This window comes from Aphelocoma coerulescens, chromosome 1 (genome assembly GCF_041296385.1).
Source record: "Aphelocoma coerulescens isolate FSJ_1873_10779 chromosome 1, UR_Acoe_1.0, whole genome shotgun sequence".
Taxonomy (NCBI): Eukaryota; Metazoa; Chordata; class Aves; order Passeriformes; family Corvidae; genus Aphelocoma; species Aphelocoma coerulescens.
In genome coordinates, this window is record NC_091013.1 from 84,512,247 (window position 1) to 84,532,318 (window position 20,072).

The window sequence follows — 20,072 nt, forward strand, 5'->3', positions numbered from 1 at the left end:
TGGAACTAGACGATCTTTAAGATCTCATCCAACCCTATGACTCTCTGACTATTTCACTGAAAAGTTGAATTATGCCTTTCTATTAAAACCTGTTTTTTTCTAGCTGACTCATGAAATGCAACACCTTAAATAGGCCATTGCTCTTTGATAGCCTAACAGGGTGTAGCGGGTTCAGTTTGTAAGAAGAAATAGTCAGTACCACTACTACTTTCTTTTGGGGAGAAACTGACAGCAGCTTGGAGAGCAGTAGCAGACGCAGAGTATTGGCTAGAAAATGGTTTGGGGGATTCAAGACATAGAAATGATCATTGTTAGCCAGTGCTGCATTTTGTCAGGGGCAGAGGGCTTCGTCGCACCTAAATGCCACCCAGGGCCCCACTCACCATGACCACGGAGTCCCCGACGGCTGCGTCCTCGCTGATGACGGCGCTGTAGACAGCCTGGCTGAACGTGGGCGCGTTGTCGTTGACGTCCGTCACGTTCACGTTCACCGTCGTAACCGCGCTCAGGGCTGGAGTTCCTCCATCCTTTGCTTCCACTACTAAGTAGAAGTCCTTGCACGATTCGAAATCCAAAGTTTCAAAAATGGAAATCACTCCTTTAAAGCAAAGGAGGGAATGTCAACAGCCAGCAAAACCCAAATCATGCCGCGGAGTAAGGGATTTGACTGTAGTAAACAGTACAGCACACTATTTATCACCATGGCACACATACAACACTAACTGTAAGACTGCCCAATCCAATAAAAATGTTTATTCGGGTTTCTACTGCTGTCATTTGATTAAAGAATGATGCCAATTGCACTCTGCAGAAAGGACCTTTACAAGGCATGAAGCAATGAATGGTTCCTCATGAAAATAGCTTCCATTATATGAGTATCATAGATGAAGAAGTAGGAGCCATATCCACCAATTTACCATTTCATTCACAGAGCCTGTGGGAGAACTGGATGCCGACTCTGGAAATCAGCCCTGACAAGTCAACAGAAATTCACTCCCACACAATTAACTTCTCATGAATTAAATACAAATGAATGGGATATGAATACCTTTGAGAAATCAGTTGTCTATCATTTAAGTGATTAAAAAGAGATCTCCCCACTAAACTAGGTTTATAAATTTTGTGTTACTTTACCACACAACCAAAATTAAAATTCTCTGTAACTTGATTGACTCCATGCACCCTGACTCCCTCTAGGATAGAAATGATCTGATTTCTAGTGTTCTTATAAGCCTCCAACAATCAGTTTCCTAAACTTCTTAGGAAATGTATTTCAGGACTTTATAATCATGACAGGTAGGAATTCCTTCCTATCATTTAAGCAAAATAACTAAAATGTAATTTAAGCCCATTCACAACTTCTTTTCTTATGACTGGGCATGGAGTACATTTTATTCCCCTCTTCTTCACAGCTACTTTCTACAGGCATGAAAACTAACAGCATGTCTTCTCTTTTCTAGCTTAAACAGCCTTAATTCCTTCAGTCTTTCCTCGTAAGTCACATTTTACAGACCTCAAGTCATTCATTCCTCTTAATCTTGTTTGGGCTCTTTCCAAACGAATTCTACCTTTCAGCATGACTTGCTGAAAGCAGGACCCCTGAAGAGAAGCTTCCAAGTGGCTAGCAGAGAGTTCCCACTGATAAATGGTGTGAAGGACATTATTTTTCAAGCTCTGATCAGGCATGCTACATCTCCACTCTGCTGTCTAGAAACTGAGCTCCTGCCTCTAAACTGATAATAATGGAGCTGTCACACATTAGTGAATAATATATAGTTTTAGTTTTGTTTTTTTTTCCCCTGTGCGATTAAGCTTCATTATGGGTTTTTATTGATTTATTTCCTTGGCTTCATTGTCAAATGTGAAGTTAAGTATCGCTGCCTAGGCATATTTATGTTTAAATTTTGCTAGCACTAATCAACATGATGAAGATGACAGACAACACACAGTTATGTTAAGTCCCTCACACGAGAGGCAGCAGTCCCCGCAGAGTGGAGAGCCATTTTTGCACACAATTATAAAAATGACACAATGCATAATTTTGAGATTTTTCATGTTACTGAGCTGCACTCAAACAAGTGTTTCAAAATCAAGACTGCTTTGCTCTCAGACTCTGGTGACAGATTTGTACTGGGCATCCTGAATGCTATGAGAATAAGGGAATCCACTACAGGAAGCATAGAAGAATGCTTACTATTGACGGAATAAAAGCTCAGTGAGGATAAAAAAAATATTCCACTAAGGTAATTCAGACAAAATGAGACATTTACACCAAATATGACAGCTCTGCTTGGTATTTCTTAAAGAGAAGCAGTGGTGTATTTCTAAAATTTGTGATGTATAACCAAAAAGACCTCAGCCCAGGCCATGGCTGAAGTCAAAAAGACAAATCAGAGCAACCTAAGTCAAGGAAGCTGCATAAATGGCAATCATGTATTAGGACTGAATTGGTCCTAACAGGCCCTGGTAGCACTGTTTTATGCTTTCTAAGGGGCGGACAGTTGAGGCTGTACTGAGCTGCTAAGCAAATAAACATTGCAAGTGTTCAGAAGTGTTTTGCACAGTTTGGCTAATAGGTTGTCACACCTATATTGGCTTCAACAGACTTACTTATAGAGAAAAGTATTCTCCACTTGAGCTGGGGCAGCCAAGTGTGACCATAATTTACATCACTCTCCAACCTAAAATTTCTTTTTAACCTGGTAGTTAATTACACAATGACAAGCTGTGAGTCTCTGGCCTTGGGAACCTTTTGGTCCAAGAGCCTTCCCCAAAGCATGCATGTTTTTTCTGATGCTTTCATTTAGCATTGCAAGTAATAGCCACTTTACAAACCTGTTTTTGAGTTAATCCTGAACTTCCCTTTCTCATTCCCTGACCTGATGAGATAGGCAATCTCAGCATTTGTACCAATGTCTTGGCTTGTAGCAAAAACAGAGAGGACCTCGGTGCCAGGTGAGGTGTCTTCAGGTACTGTCACAAGATAATCTCTTCTTTCAAACACAGGGGGGTTGTCATTAATGTCCAGCACTGTAATGGTAACAGTGGCAAACGAGGATAAGGTCAGCACAATGCTTTGATCTGAAGCCTTTACAGTGATGTTATAGGAAGACTGAAGCTCTCTATCAAGTGGATGCTCCAAAATAATGATTCCTGATGACCGGTCAACTGAGAAGTAACCATCTGCAGAGTCTGACAGGGAATAGGTGACTTTTCTGTTCACGCCTGGAAGAGAAGCAAATGGGAAAATGATAACGTGAAATAAAAGAAAAATCTCTTCCCATCTAATGGAAACCCTAAGCAAAATCTGCTATCACACTGAGTATTTCCAGTGGGGGTAGAGGTAGGAGTGCCTGTGGTACAATACTGCTGAAAGTTTGAGAGATCAGGACATGCTCTTCTCACATGACAAATCCCTATGGATAAGTTCCTTCCCTCATCATGATATTTTTTAAAAAAGATTTCTTTGCAGAACTGCTGTGTATTGAAACTTGAAAGCAGAATCCAGATATGGTCCTTGCCCAGAACAGCTTATAATTGAATTAGGTGAGACAGGCAGAATTCTGAAATTGGAAATGCCTCAGAGCACATCTTGAAGGAATAGAAATGTACATAAGGGGAAAATAAACCCACAGAAATACATCAGGTGGCACAGAATGTACTTGCTACCTGTGCTGCCATGATTCCACTGTTGAACAGAAAAATATTATCATAAAATGATACCTGTTAAACAAAAGCTGCATCAAAAAACTCCTGCCAGAATACGAACATTTTAAAAAGGAAAGTCCCTCAGTCCCCCAACCTGAGAGCAAAAATTGAGTTGTACAAAGATATCCCATGTTTTTAAAATCCTGCCCATCTTTCCCAATATAAAGCACCTATCCACCCGACTGCTGAATATGCAGATCCATGCTAAGGTTGTTGTCAGTAATAAGGCCTGAGGGGATGGTACTGACTTGGTTTCTGCACTACTGTGGGATAGCCATTTCAAATCTAATTATAAGTGAACACAGATATAAGCTAATTCAACTCCCTTGATGCTAGTTGATTTTGTGATTTCGTCCTGGGTGCTTCACTAAGAGATTATAACTAAAACACAAAGATCCACTAAAATGGAAAGTCTCTGTTTTTAACATCTCTCACTTGAGCATTTGCTGTTGTTTTTGTTGGAGAACAGACTTTACAAGCCTGACATTAATCATATGAACAAGAGCTACCAATCCCTCCTAGGCATATTTTGTTAATTTAAAATTTGTGACAGTATTATTCTGCTTTCCAGCAGCAAAGCATTGTAGAAATGTCTGATCAAAAGCAGCACAAATCACACTTGTTTTCTGCTTGATGTAGCAGGAGTTGAGCATCCACACAAGGGGGAGCTGGGAGACTCTTTGTTCAATCACACACACATAAAAGCTAGAGCAACTACAAAGTCCCAGTCCCTGCTTGAAAGGCGTTAGGAATTACTTTTTGGCTCTTCAGAGAATAAAGTTTTTATGCAGTGCTTGAGATACCAGAGTGTATTTAAAAGGTTCAAATGTCTTTAAAATACGGAACAAATTAAATGGCAATATTGCAATGAGCCAGGCTGTTAGGTTTCTTGTGTTATTTTGTTTTGGTTTTTCAATCGCAGCAGAGCCTCTCTATCCACTATGGTATCACAAATGTGAAAAATAAAAAGTCAAAGAAGTTCAGTCAAACAGCAAGGCAGTCGAGGGGTGACTCTTATCTTCCAGATGAGGAACTGAGCTCCACCCATGAACTTGCTGGAGATTCCTTCATGCTGAAACACGTAGGCTCTGAATACCCTACAGCTGCTGCAGAGCACATTTACCCTTTCCCTTAGTCTCTTGATACACACATCTAAACTCTCTGTCAGCTGATAGTCAACCAAACTGACAAACATGAAAAAGGAGTAAAGCCCTCTAGAAAGTGGAAGATTTTCAGGGTCTGAATGGTTGGAGGTATCTACATTTCCAGCTGGGGAGGCTCTCCTTCAGCTAGACATCCTCCATGAACTTCCACTTACAAAAAAAGGACAGACCCGACTATAACAACTAATGAGTTAGTAATTACAGATGATCCTCAGGGACGCTGGAAAATGGAATTTTTTTCCCCCCGATTCAGAGCATGCAGTTGAACACCCAACTTACACAAGTTTTAACTGTAAAACTATTTAGTATTCTGCACCAGCCGCTCTTGGTGCCTGCCAGTTTCTAAACAGTATTAAACACTTCCCTGAGGCAGGGGCCTTAACACACACCTTCTACACATCTGTGACTGCAGGAGAGCTTTAGCCCGGTTTGCACTTTTCTCTGGCACAAACTCCCCATTTGATACTCACTACAGCACACCTGGGCACAACACAGAAGATTCAGATACCACAGTCTTTAAGGGCACAAATAGCTAGAAAGGAGATGGCCAACCCATGACTTGTGCCTTGAAACACCACCAAACTTCAGCAAGGGTATCTTGCAATGGGGAATGGGGAGAAAGAATTTGGTGCATGTGACACCATGGATGGTGAGTTTATGTACAGGATGTGATAACTCCAGTAAATGCAACCTGACATATAATCCAGCCCCTCTTCTTGTATTCTACTTCCTAAAAGCGATGTCCATGAATTAACAAAATATTAATAATGTTTTTGCAAGTTACTTCTAGTGATCCTACAATGGAGAAAAATCAGATATAGATTTTGGTGTTCTGGTTGCTCACTCTAATACATGAGATTCTAAGGCAGAAACAGAGAAAGTAAAATCTTGAAGGTAACCGCTCTTATTTTTGCTTCCTGGAAAATGAGAGAGGAATACAGAAGTTCCAGAGATGTATGTTATCTTGTACCAGTCTGGTATGATGAAGAGAACAATCTTATTTTTCCCATGGGATGTGAAAGAAAAGCTCTTACAGGTGAAAGCGCCATTTTATGCAAGGAGAGACAGACGATTAGGTCAGAATATCTGAGCTGGGATACAGGTACCAACCCTTGGTGACTTTTGGCCCAAATGCTGAAAAGAGAAAAAAAGAAGGAGAAATACAGAGGGAGATCTTAGCTCCATGCTGACCCTCTCACAGAGTGTTTTGAGGGGTGGAATTAAATACTTGCTTCTTAGGGGTAAAATCAGTGAAAAACTGTGGCAGAAACAGTACTTTGAAGAAAGTGTTGAGTTACATCAATAGCTGTTTCCACTCAGCTTTCTGACCCAAGGCTGGAAGAGAAATGGGCATGAGGCAAAGGGGAAGTAGGAAGCAATTTCTACTGAAATTCAAAATTCTTAAGTCCAGAGGCTACCCTCTGCTGACACACCAGCGTGTGTCAGTGGCATCCCTGCCGCAGAGGTGATGGTAAATTCTGCTGTGACTATAGAAGAGATGCCTTCTGTGGAAACAACTGCTTCAATGCCATGGTTCTTGCACTGGTAAAGACAGCAATCCTCCCACACTGCTTGCCTACAGCTGTTGGGGGATTAATGTTTGCAAACTGTGTTGTGTCAACTCACTTACTCACTTAAACTTCTCAGATTTCTAAGGTGCCAATCATGAACATGAGATATTTGAAGACAGAAAGCCTTTGCAGGAATCACTATTACAATACGAGAATTGGAGTATATTTTTTTTAAATAAATGAATAAGGTAGCAAATTTTCTATTTAGACTTGTATTAGCATATGATAGAATATTGCCCTTTGCCAAATCTCTGGTGTGAAGAGCTTGTGAAACATACACCCGCCTAGAACCTCAAATGCCATTCTTCAAATAGGCTTTTATTCTTGGTTTCTTCAGTACTAAAACAAAGGGGTACGCACTGAATGTCACATCATGACAGCTCCTATGTCATTACTACTTTAAATAGCATCAGGAATATATAATAACTTTGCTTCATAATTCAAAATGATCAATATCCTTCTTGTATAAAGCACAGAATCACAGAATCATTCAGGTTGGAAAGGACCTTTGAGATCATCGATTAGCCCAGCACTGTCAAGCTCACCACTAAAACACATCCCTGACTGTCACATCTGCACATGTTTTAAATACTTTGCAAGACTGTAACTCAACCACTTCCTTGGGCAGCCTGTTCCAGTGCTTGACACTGCTTTCAGAGAAGAAATTTTTCCTACTCTCCAGTCTAAACCTCCCATGGCTTAACTTGCTGCCATTTCCTATTGTCCTATTGCTTGTTACTTTGGAAAAGAGGTTTCCTACTTCACTACAACCTTCCTTTAAGCTGCTGTAGAGAGAGAGTGAAGGTCCCCCCTAAGCCTCCCTTTCTCCAGAATGGACACCCCCAGCTCCCTCAGCTGTTCCTCACAGGACTTGTGCTCCAGGCCCTTCCCCAGCTCCGTTGCCCTTCTCTGGACATGCTCCAGCCCCTGAATGTATTTCCTGTAGTGAGGGGCCCAGAACTGAACGCAGGATTTGAGGTGCAGCTCAACTGAAAATGGTGGAGTTATAACACATTTTGATCCAGACTGACACCAATTAAAAGGCTGAGCATTAGCACAACAGACATAATCCCCAAATGACAGTAATTTTCTGCAGTGAGCAATACCTTTATGCATCACACATAAAGTAAAAGTTACACATATTAAAGGCCACATATAGTGTTTCTCCTTCCTGTTTTAATCTGCCACCCTGAACTCGTTATTTAATGTGTTTCTCCAAGTACAGCTAGACCACTCACTTTTGTTTATGTCTGAAAAATTATGATTAACTTTGTCATCTGCTCATTTTCATCTTGAAAACCTATGCAAAGAAAAGCAATAGTAAGTATTAAAAATAAACAAACAAGATGTAGATGAGAAAGCAAGCTGTAAAAAATTTATTTTTCATTTTAGCAGTGATTTGCAAACATACAAAGCAAGCTATCTGATTATTGTGTTTCCTCTTGCCTCTTTTATGGTGTGATGATTAACACTGGTGTGTACCTATGACCTTTTCCTGACTACCCAAATGTTAACCACAAGGCCAATTACTAGAAGATAAAAGTCCACAACTTTGTTAACAGCAAACAACACAAAAGATGAATTCTAAACCAGATTTTATAGTACTCTACTCCATCATTTTGAGATGAAAGAGAAATCTTGCTTGAAGTACCTTGTTGAACTGTAGAAGAATATATAGCCCCATAGGGAAGATATTTCAAGTGATTTTTACAACTTAAGCAGACAACCTGGCTGAGTTCAATCCATAACACCGCTACCAAGAGAGGCTTTCACTGGTTTTCCCTTTTCTGAGGGGAAAAAAGTAGCCTTAATACCAAAGGCCTTTATTCACACCACTGCTCCAATGGAGTCAGGGTACTATGGGATGAGGGCAGGGCAGAGCTGAAGATAATCAACCCCTTACTGAAGGGAAATACTGGACAGAAATGGGAGGCATAAACTGTTAGCAGTGTGATACCATCCGTGGGTGTCTCAAACCCTGCTTTCCATTTCAGCTGGGTCAGGTGCTGTCTTTTTTAGTGGGAGGTGGGGATTTGGATGGTTGGCTCACCCTCTGTCTCTTTCCTATCAGACATTTACATTTCCCTGGGTACTGGCCTACAACACTTGACATGTATACTTGTTTTCTTCAGTGCTCCTGAGTCAATTTTCCTGAAGTCGGGATTTTGGCTATACCTGATTTAGGGTTACACACTGCAGGTGGCAACATAGAGAAACATAACCAGAAGCAGTGGAATGCATGTGCAGAGACAGATAAAAACCATATATACATATATAAAAGCATGAATAGAACCATCAAGGCTGAAAAAGACCTCTAAGACCATTGAGTCCAACTGTCGACCCAGCTCGAAATCATGTCCTCAAGCAGCGCATCCACGCACATTTCGAACATTTCTAGGGGTAATAATTCCACCCTGGATAGCCTATTGTAAAGTCTGTGAAGAAATTTTTCCTAATATCCTATCTAAACCTTTCCTGGCAAAACTTAAGGCCATTTCTTCTTGTCCTTTCACTTGCTGCCTGGGAGATGAGACCAACCCCCACCTCACTACAAGCTCCTTTTAGGTAGTTGTTAAGAGCAGGAAGGTCCCCTCTCAGTCTCCTTTTCTCCAGGCTAAAGAACTCCAGCTCCCCCAGCCACTCCTCATCAGACTTGTGCTCAAATAGTTTGTATTATATATATACATACACACCATATTTATATAAACTGTTGTGCTCAAATTTGCCTCTGTGTATATATATATATACACATAAACATGCACACATACATATGTATGTTTCAGTGATCCAGTTTAAATACAGGGTTTATTCAGTCAACATAATCCAAGAGGTACAGTTCTTCATCTAGGTCTTTGCCTCTATGTTGTTACCAATGTCCTGGAAATCTCAAAAATTAAAGAAACTACTAGAAATGAGAGACTGTAAAGAGAACCCGGAATCTTGAGAGGTCATCTAATTTATCCCTGCACAAAGACAAGATGGATGCAATTTATCCCCAAACACAGGCCTATCCTTTGATCAGGAACTTGCATAACCTCCCTGGATAACACACCTCAGTGCCTCTCTTTTCTTACAACTAAAAATCTTGTTCTGACTTTTTGCAGAGATTGAATGAAAGTAATAAAAGACAAAGGGAAAAAAGAAAGAACAAGGGTCAACTTCCTTCCTCAGAGCTACTTATCTGACAGCTAAAGACTGTTATACTTTATCATCTCAACTCTTTTTTCCCTGGCAGGCCCTCTCAACTGTTTCAGTATTTCCTGACTTTTCTTCCAGACTTGTGATCTTTTTTGTCAATCTTGTACATCTTCCTGGAAGATGTAGCCCACATCTTCTTGGAAGTGCTGTACCCAAAACAGCACAGCCTTTCAGGGCAGGATTTGCCAACACCAAATAAACAGAAAGAACTACTTCTATTTTCCAGCATTACTCTGGTTTACCCATCTCATTTGTATTTGCCTTTCTACACTATTAGGAAAGTATAAATACCTTCAGCCCGTGGGTCACAGTGATACAACTGCATCTCTGCAGTTCTGCTGCCCAGTCAGTCACTACCCAGTCAACACCAGTGCGCGTGGTTTTCTTGCCTAAACACAGGATGTCATTTATCTTGATGACATGCACTGGGTTTTTCCATACTCCTTATCCAACTGTTAAACACCACAACTGCAGCTCCGACACTATCCAGGGAAACTTGCAGCACCACTCTGCTTTCTGACATTTAGCAATACAGTCCTTATGCCTACTTATGTGTTCAGGAATCGAAATAGGAGCCATGCTGCACCCAGCAGCTTTCGTAACTTACCCCTCCGGTGTAATGGTTATTACAAACTCCCCTGATAACAGTTTGGTGCAGACCATGTTTCCCTGGCTTGCACATAAAAATATTGTGCAGTACAATGTCAAATAAACTCACTAAACCTAAGCCATTAACACCCATAATATTTATTTCTATATGGCCTCCTCACATGTTGCAGAAGGAAATGAGATTGGTTTGATGGCTGCCGGTTGCTGAGCACAAACTAGCTTTTAGTCATCTTGATACACACATCTCATCATTTTAACGCAAGGAGGGTGACTTCATTCCCCTGACTACCTACCAGAAGCTTTAAAAATCTGGCCCTCTGAGGGATTCAACAGGGTCATGCTGAATGTTTTGATAGAGGTTTTCTATCAAAATCCCCAAATACCTTGTTTATTTACCGCTTAACAATAAGTCAGTCTAAACTGCAAAGAGCCTATTATTTTTTTTACACAACAAACACCTTTCCAGAGAGAAGGAGTACAAGGGTACATCATCATGGACTATTACTATTCATTGAATAAGCTCTGAGGAACAGAGCTCAGAAGCAAGTCACTCACTAGGCTATAGAGCAATGCTCACTCATGCCTTTTGTGTGGTTTTTCTTTTTTTTTTTTTCTTTGTTTTGTTTTGTTTTTTGGTTGATTGGTTGGTTGGTTTTTTCTTCTGTGGCTGATTCCTGAATTCTTTCTGAAAACAGCTTCAGTGACAGTGGAAAGGCTTCCCTACTTCACCTATACCTCTTACTTCATGCAATGAGGTTTTGGATTGCTAGAGTAAAAGGGATTAATAATTCATATCTCCTTCATATCCTGCATTAGGGCTCTAACCTTGATACTATTTTAAAAGTCTGTGAGGCAACGATGTGGGTGAAGATATAGGAAGCACCATGTATATTTTAAAGAGACTGAGTCATCCTCTGTAAAGGATCTTGTAATATTTATCTTACAAAAACTCAGACAATACCCAAAAATGCCATCTAGCTGGCCTCATTGCCAAAGTTAACTACCTATTGGCTGCTGAGTTTTAGTAAATCTTCCGTCCTATTATCTCTGTTATTCTTATCCATATTTTGATCCCTGCTTTCGTCTTTTTCAGATCCTGAATGCCCCAGAAGTTTTAGATCCAGTTTAAGGGACATGCCCAACATGAACAAACACGCAAAGCAAAGGTTTGCTGTGTACTGGGTTTGCCAGAAAATGCCAAAATCAGTATCTGCTTCAGCATTTCTATTATATTGTTACTCACCATTACACATCATTCAGAGAGCTGCTCTCCAATCAAGCTAAGACTGTCTTGCACTTTTCTCTGACGCTTCTGCAATCTCACCCGGCAACACTTTACATTTCCCCAAGCCCAGCTGTGAGGCAGCTGTGACTGCAACAGGCTCAGTTACCCTAATTCCTTCAAGAACAAAGCCCACCATTGATAAGGCTGAAGTCTGTACTCTAGTTCCATGCATGTATTCTTGAAAGTGGTGACCCATTGAACAGCCTGAGTGATTTTTTTTCTGCGCTGGACTCACCAGCATCTTGATGCTGCTTTCTAAAAACCATTGATAAACCTCAGAGAACTATTGATATTCCCTGGTTGCTATTTCTGATAGATAGCTCATTTTTATTGCTTTAGCTGTTTCTCCTTTTTTTCTCATTGACACCAAGAGAGGACAGGAAGAAAAAGAAGATAAAATATGCTTGCTTCCCCATCCTCTTGGAGGTAGGCACACTCTAAGCTGGACTGGCTGAAACCTGAAGGAGAAGTCATATTACCATTCTTCCCCAGAAAAGACATTTCTTATTTCCTGTGCACTTGACTTGTGAGCACACCTGGTAGGGGCTTGGGTTTAGGCTTTTTTGGACAAAGCAAATATTTATTGAAACATCAAAATCAGTGAGGTCAAACCTTGCAGGAAAAATATCATTTTGTTACAGATTTCTTTGAAATCCAAGATAAAATTTTCCATCAGAAGCTGAAAGAAAATGCCACTCCTGTCACCCCAGTTTGCCAGTTTCCCCATCTACTCTTGGTGGAGAAGTTTGGGTTTCGGAAGCAGAAGTCTGCTCCTAAGAAGGTCAAACAACTTCCCCCAGAAGGGCTGAGTCTCTTCTGCTGAGGCTTTTCCACTTTTTGCAAAAAGGTGAATAATGAGCTGCCCACACCAAGAATCACACTGATTAGAGACTTGATTGGTTTAAACTCGCCAGATTAAACACAAATGCACTAATCAGGTGACAACAATGTTTTTATCAGGGGGCCGGGGGGTGGGCAACCCGGTGTGCCACAACCTTCCGAGAGAGAGCGTCCTGCAAGGAACAACTCTTCCAGGGGCGGTGGCAGGCCTCCCTGGGCAACAAGTGATTTCAGCAAGTGTAGCAATTTCTCAGCTACAAGTGATTCCAGCTCCTGTGATTCAGCCCTTTGTGAAATCACCCAAGATGAACTTGGGGACAGAGAGACAGAAGCCTTGTACAACAGTTCCACAGAGGTAGCTTTTATTGTCCAGCAATCCCTGTGAAGGGAAGGCCAGGGACAAAGGCTCCCTACTGAGGGGCAGAAACACGGGACTTTTATGGGGAAGGCAGGGGGTGGGTAGAAACCAATTAGCCAACTGGGTACAGGCTATTACCATATAGAAACAAGGCATGCTGAGAGTGGTTCACTTTGTCACCATGACCCAGAGGAAGGTTGCTTATCTCTAGGGAAGGTCGTCTTGCCCTGAGGCCTCTCTCCTCCAAGGGAGTGCAGAGGGCTCTTGTGCCAAGGGCTCACAGCCCTCCACACAACAGAGTCCTTCTCATAAACCCTGTTCCAATTAATATTTAACTCTATACAACTGCTTAAAGAACACAATCAAACTCAACCACAACTAACCCATATAACCTGGCTGTATAAACATATCTGTGGGAGGGTCTCAGATCCTACCCTGGCTTCCTGAATTAGGTTTTCAACACCCATTTTTTCTCCCACACCCACCTAAGTACCAAAGCTTCGAATGCTAAGAACAAAGAACAGAAATCCCGGCTCACCATTCAAATCTACTGACCCCCAAACTACCTGGATGTTTCTTTCAGAATTGGTGAATAAACCTTAGACCATTCTGCTCATGAGGCTACAAGCCCCGCAGAAGCTGGGACACATTTGAAACTCCGGGCAACCTACAGACTAAAGCAAGAAAACACTTTGAATAAAGTAGTACACTGCTTATTGTTTTTCTAGGTTGCATTACTCAGTGATATTAAATCTGCTGTAATATATGGGAGGGTATTTCCCCAAACTACACTTTTTTTTAACGTACAACAGATCATGGCAAGGATGTTACACTGTTTTCTGTATTCACAATGCAGGTCTCTGGTTATTCCCAGAGGACCTCCAGGATGCTCATGCTGCACAGCACTCAATCCTTGGAGAACAGCATTCTCTTCTCCCTGGAGGTAGCTAAAAGCCATCTGGACTGAGTCCTAGATAACCTGCTGTAGGTGTCCCTGCTTGAGAGGGGTGGTTGGACAAGATGCCTGCTATTCAAGAAGCAGATCAGTCTCATCAGTGACTCTGAGAAGCTCCTAGATTTGCCTTCCCAAACCAATACCAGATGGCTTTAGCAGAATGCATGTTACCACAGCTCCTGTGCATGGGCATGGGCCCTGGGCTGGGGAAGGGCTTTGGGGGTGAGGGGCAGCTGAGCACAGAGCAGGGCAGTCTGCACACTGCATGAACTCTGCAACCAAATAAAGGCCACTCCTGACAATTTTTTACCTATATGCCTGTGTTCTCCTGCCCGTTGGCTGCACGCAGTACAAGGTGCTGGCTCCAAGATGGCCCAGTCCATCTGTACTGGCTGGTTGTGCAGGGAATGGGGAGGATCTGCCTGATGACTACCAGCCATGGCTTTAAACATTGGCTAACGCAGTGGCAGGCAAGACAGAGCTGCCTGACAAGGCTTTTTCCCATTTTGAGCAGAATTAGAACCTCATATTCATCTTACACCCAGAAAAAAAAAAAAATCAATTGGCCAGTGAAATCACTAAACTGACTACAGATCTGGATGGCTGATCTGATGCCCCAGTGGTGATGAAGAAGACTGCAGAAGGATGGATAATGCACTGTTCATTTTTAGTGCAGTAAGTGCTCATGCCTTTGGTAGACTACACCATCAATCATCCTGGAAACAGGCCTGAGCACGGAGGTCATTCACAAAGCACAGCATCTGCAAGTGAGGCAGGATTTAACCATCGCTTAAAGCACTGCTGAGCTTGGATGAGGCTGTCATTCGTTCTTGCACTGTATGAGCAAGGCCACAACTCTCTGTGCATGCAGAAAAGACAAGCAGCACTGGAGATGAGTATGTGCCTGCACCTCAGGTTTGGGCTCCACGTTTATTCTGAAGTTTATCAAATTTTTAACATCATACTTGCCACAAAGTCCCATATAGTTTTCCTCAGAGTTGCTGCCCTAGCATGACCCTAATTCCTTTGAAACAGGGTGATATTGTAGTTGTCTGATGGGTTTGCTCAGGTAATTACACCTCAGAATTCACTCCAGCTCTTCTTGTGCCTTAATTTGAACAAAATGGAGTAATTCAGCACTTTGCTTTGGAGACAGTGGGAGGTGAAAAATTCACTGCTTCCTGTGAACCTCTTGAAAAAATGTAAAACCAGCATTTTGCTTTCATTTCTTAGTTTGAACATTTCCAAACCTGCTGGTGGTGAGTAAGTAGCAAATACCATATTGTGGAAATATCAAAAATTTCCTATCGCAGCAATATGGGAGAAAGGATTGTTTTCAATTAAAACTACTAAAATATCCTAGCAAATAGACTTATGTATATTCTCTCTTCTTCAGGAGACCATGTAATTTAAGATCCCCAGCTGTATGTAGAGGTTATGGAAAATAAACTTGTGTGCTACTAAACAGTTAAAGATGTTTTCTTCTGTTGAACACTGTGAAGAAGGATCACAATTCTCCCTCAGTGTGTCCAGCTGGTACAGCTAGTTTCTAAGTATGTATCCAAATTATAAATATATTAAACAGAAATTTATGGTTCAGTCCTGTAATTTCACAGGATATTATGAGATCAGAAACTTCAACAGATATCAAAGGCACAAGGCAGATATAACAATATTTTTCTCTTAACTGGAAATTGTTGTAATTATCCAACAGTGCCCGACCATAGTATTTTCAGGATTCTGTTAAAGTGTGTTTAGCTGTGGACCACAAAGGGACTTCTCTCAAGTTTTCTCTCAATGGCTTCAATACTCATGCTCCTGTCCTTATACTACATGGCCCTTCAAGCCCAAAGCAGAGCAGGCAAATTCTAAGACTGATTGCAAGATGTTTCCTAGATGTTAAAAATTTATTTGTATGATGATTACTGCCTCCACTGATCTTTTCAGGATAACACTGCAAACAGCCTTAGAGGAATATCACAGCCCAGCAGGAATATCAATAATACATTTTTCTCTCATGGGAACATTACTCTACCTGAACTCATTCATTATCTAGCAATAGGGAATCAGTGATTTTAGTAGGGACTAACAGAACAGTAATTAGAACAAAATCTAGTTTTAGGGACTTTTAAAAAGTCACTCTCTAATGATATAATGTATGGTTTTATTTTCAGGTCTAAGCATTAAGGAAGTACACAGCCCCTTCTCATTCATGTGCATCCCTCCATTTAACTTCTCTAGTTTCAGAAGGAAGGTACAGCAACTAGCTCATGGTTTGTGGTTTTTTTTTCTTTGCTAACCATCTTATTATGTAAAGTTGGTGCTAGCAAGAACTTTTATTGACAACTTTTTATTTTAATTCTGTGTCCCCTCTCTTCTTGAATGTCAACTCACCTACAAGAAAAATGGTAATTAATACAACAGTGGAAAAATAACAACACTGTCTCTTCAGATGGTTCAGTAGTTTACCACCAGTAATTGGCTTTTTACTGCAGGACAGTATCATAATTTTAATAGTGAGTTTTCAACCATGGCATATAATGCAGCTCTTCATAGATCCATTAATGAATGTTTGCTTCTCCTTTATGAATTCCTGTACATCTAAACTATCAGCCTCACGAATAACTGAGACTTCCAGCATGCACTGTACTTGGAAAAAAAAATTTTTTTTTTTCATTTAATGAAAGATCTGCTTATTATGTGAAACTACTCAGGCCACTGTTTTTACACAACATCTCCAAAACACAGGAAGAAAAAAACAAAAAAAAACCACACTAAGGGATTTATTTATTTCAACTCAAGTGAACGACCTAAAAAATTTTCTAATATTCAGTAGGTTTTACTGCTGTATTGTGCAAAAAGACCCCCCCTTTAAATATTTATAATTGGGCCCAGATTTCAAGGCTAAGATACTCATATAATAAACTATTACACTTTCAAAGAATGTGCAGTTAAATAACCAGAACATTTATAATGTACATTCCCAGTGTACAATAGTTTTATGCTAAAGTAACCAGCTGGAACAAATGGGAGCTATTGCAGTATAAAACTCTAGAAAAGCTGTGATTAATCAGGTATAGGTCCCTGTGGCATGTAACTATATTATTTGCATAAATAGAGGCATGGGTATTGAAAATCATGGCTCAAGAAAAGAGGTGAGACCACTCAAGGAAGGAAGAAAGTCACAATTTAGCCCCCAAAGGATCATTTTCCCCTAAACATAGCTACTGCTGATCAAGAGAAGACTACATGCTTCTGTGGCTGCTGCAATGCTTTTCTATTTGTAACACCATTATATCAAGCTCAGACACAATCATTTTGATGTAAAGAAAGAGAAAGAAATGGGGAGGATAAAGAAGCAGGAGGAGGAGAAAATAAAATTAAGCAACAGTAAAATGAATCTGCATAGTAATTCCACCAACCCACAGAGTTTTCATGAACAGTAATTATTTTTTGCAATGCTGTCCACTTACCGACATCAGGATCAGTTGCTTGGACTCTTGTTAGCAAAGCTTTAGTGGCTGTGTTCTCATAAACACAAGCTGTGTAGTGGTCAGATGAAAACACTGGTGGATTATCATTAACATCTTCTAAAATAAGATGGATTTCTGACTGGCAGAACCTGCCACCACCATCAGTGGCTCGGGCAACCAAGTTGTATGCAGGGATTTTCTCTCGGTCGAGAGGGGCCAAAGATTTCAGCTCACCTGAAATTGTTTAAAAGCAGCAGCTATCATTATTACTGTAGCAACATCACTAATTCTAGACAGCCTAAGTGTCTCAAAATCACGTGTTTCCCAGAAATAGGAAAGAGAAACAAAACCAACATTGCTTATTCCAATGAATCGATTAAAAACTCACAGTAGCATCAGTTTCCCTTCCTCTTTACCCAAAAAAGTGAGGTGCCATATGAGTGCAGGGATGACAAGCCATTCCTGGTGGCTTTACAGCAGCCTACCGCTTTACCCGTATGAACGCCACCATGTTTTTCCAAGTCTGTCTTTCTGTCACTCTCAAGATTTATAGACTCCTAGACACAGAAACACATCCTTTTTAGCAGTACCTGCTGTGATATGACAAAGGGGAATGAGTTTAAATTAAAAGAGGGTAGATTTAGACTAGATATAAGGAAAAAAATTTTTATGATTAGGGTGGTGAAAAACTGGCACTGGTTGCCCAAGAAACTTTTAACTGGATAGGTCTCTGACCAACATGATCTACTTGAAGATGACTCTGCATATGGCAAGGGGGTTGGCCTAGATGACCATCAAAGTTCTCTTCCAGCCCAAAATATCCTGTGGTTCTGTGATAAATCTCTGATCTAACCTGAAGTCTGCAGCGAAACAAAAGGATCAATATCCATTGTTCTCGTTATAACAACCAACTTGACCAACAAAGGCATTGATCTTTCTCCCTCCTGCCACCACCATTCAAATGGTCACCCATACCTGCCAAACTGGAACAACCGGCTGAAAGCCAAGTGTAACCTAACTCTAAGTAAGGAAACCAGCACTCAGATGTTGAGGGATTAAGGCTATTCAGAAACATTTGGTTGTCATCTTACCATTTTCTGGATCTAAGAAAAACTTATTGTTCCCAGAACCATAAAGAGAATAGCGAATTTCACCATTGGACCCAATGTCAGCATCTTTAGCGCTGATTTTAAGAATTACTTTGTTTGATGGAATGTCTTCAGGAAACAGTGCTGTGTATGCAACCTAGAGTCAAAAACAAGACAGGTAAGCTATGCTGTAGCAGTATTTTACAGTCTTTGTACAACCTTTTTTTAAAAACTACTTGTAGTGCATCTTTCTATACAGGAAACAATTTTCCTTTACACAACACATTCCTAGAAATTCAAATCACTGTGAAGCTTCGAGGTGTCACAGAAACAATGCCAAATTATGACTCTGAATATAGCTCATCTTAGGTGTTTAATGTGATACCATTTTGTATCTTCTATTTATTCCTTGACACCCATGAAATGAAAATTTTGATGAGTGTGCTAACAGAAACAACTGTTTTTATCACCTCATCCAGCAGTTTTGAGGAAAATACAGATTGTGATTCCCCAGAGTGGTAGAACAGTTCTTGCAATGACAGTAATCCATCAGCGAGTGATAATGTAACGAAGGGAATTATACGAGTATATGCATGCACACACACACACACACAAATATATATTTATTTTCTGTGAGTAGTACCAGTAAGGAACTCTGGGTTTTATCATGTCTTTTCTTTCACACAGACCTTTCTATTGCACTAACATCAATTCCCCGGATTGCCTTTCCACAGAATACACGACAGCTAGCACTCTGAAAGCTGTGGTCAGGCCACACTGCATGCATTCCTGACAACAGGACAGCAAGCTACATTCTTCCACCTTTTCCACTGGATGTCTGGCATCTGGGAAGTGAAGGAAAGCTGGACTTAAACTAGACTGATGACATTTCCACTCAGGTTGTGAAGGGAGAGCACCTTCTTTTCTGCTGGGGAGGAGTAGCTGCCCAACGCCACCTCACAACGCATCATTTGTTGTAAAGCCAACTAAGGCCACTGTATACAAGACTCCTTTGCAAGCTTTGTAAGATCCTTCAATCTTGGCTTCACAGGAATGCTTTATCCTATTTCTCTCCCAGATCACTGCACGTTCTTCAACTAAGACCATAAGGATGAAAATCAGCATTGCCTACGAATACTTTGGATACTTGCACGCAGCAAGAGACACCCATAGGGAAAGCATCACTCCCAACACAGTGGCCGATTGCCGTGGGTGGTGTTAACTCACCTGTTCACAAACTGGATTATTATCATTAACATCAGTGACAGTCACTTCCACAGCAGCCTGGGTCACAAAGAGTCCATCTGTGGCAGTGATGTTCAGATAATAAATGTCTTGCTCTTCCCGATCCAGAGGCCTTTTAACATAAACCTTCCACTCATTCTGAACCAGTCCCAGAGCAAACTTCCCTTTGGGATTCCCTCCTGCAACAAGACAAGCAACACACTATGAGCTGTGGTGTCCCTTCAGAGCTCCCACTGGGTTTAAACACAGAGACACATTGCAGAGGACCTGAACTAAGCAGCCATAATTTCTTTCACAGCCTTTGGTGCTTCCAAACTTGCAGACTCAGGAAATCTGTAATTGAAATTACAATCCCTGTGTTTACTGCCCCCTGAATGCCCTGTATGAAAGTGAACCGATAACTTTCAGTGGAAAAAAAATGCATTTAGCAGAGCTGAAGATGATCTCTTGTTCAGTTCCCCGTAAGGGTAATCAAATTCACACTGTAAACAATCAATAGTCCTCTCGGGCTGGTACAATTGTCTTTCCACTTACTCTCGGGAGAGGATGTAATACACCGTAGCTCTTGTTACCAAGACA

General features: G+C 41.0%; 1 protein-coding gene across 1 annotated transcript in view; it reads right to left on the reverse strand.

Moving 5' to 3' along the window:
- FAT3 (FAT atypical cadherin 3) overlaps positions 1–20,072 on the reverse strand; it is a 401,816-nt gene that overhangs the window by 51,244 nt on the left and 330,500 nt on the right. Inside the window, exons 13-17 of the mRNA XM_069015510.1 lie at positions 19,476–19,672; positions 18,252–18,405; positions 17,161–17,394; positions 2,836–3,225; positions 384–598 (exon numbers count right to left, since the gene is read on the reverse strand). Coding sequence (XP_068871611.1) covers positions 384–598; positions 2,836–3,225; positions 17,161–17,394; positions 18,252–18,405; positions 19,476–19,672 — 1,190 coding nt within the window. The remainder of the gene's footprint in view (positions 1–383; positions 599–2,835; positions 3,226–17,160; positions 17,395–18,251; positions 18,406–19,475; positions 19,673–20,072) is intronic.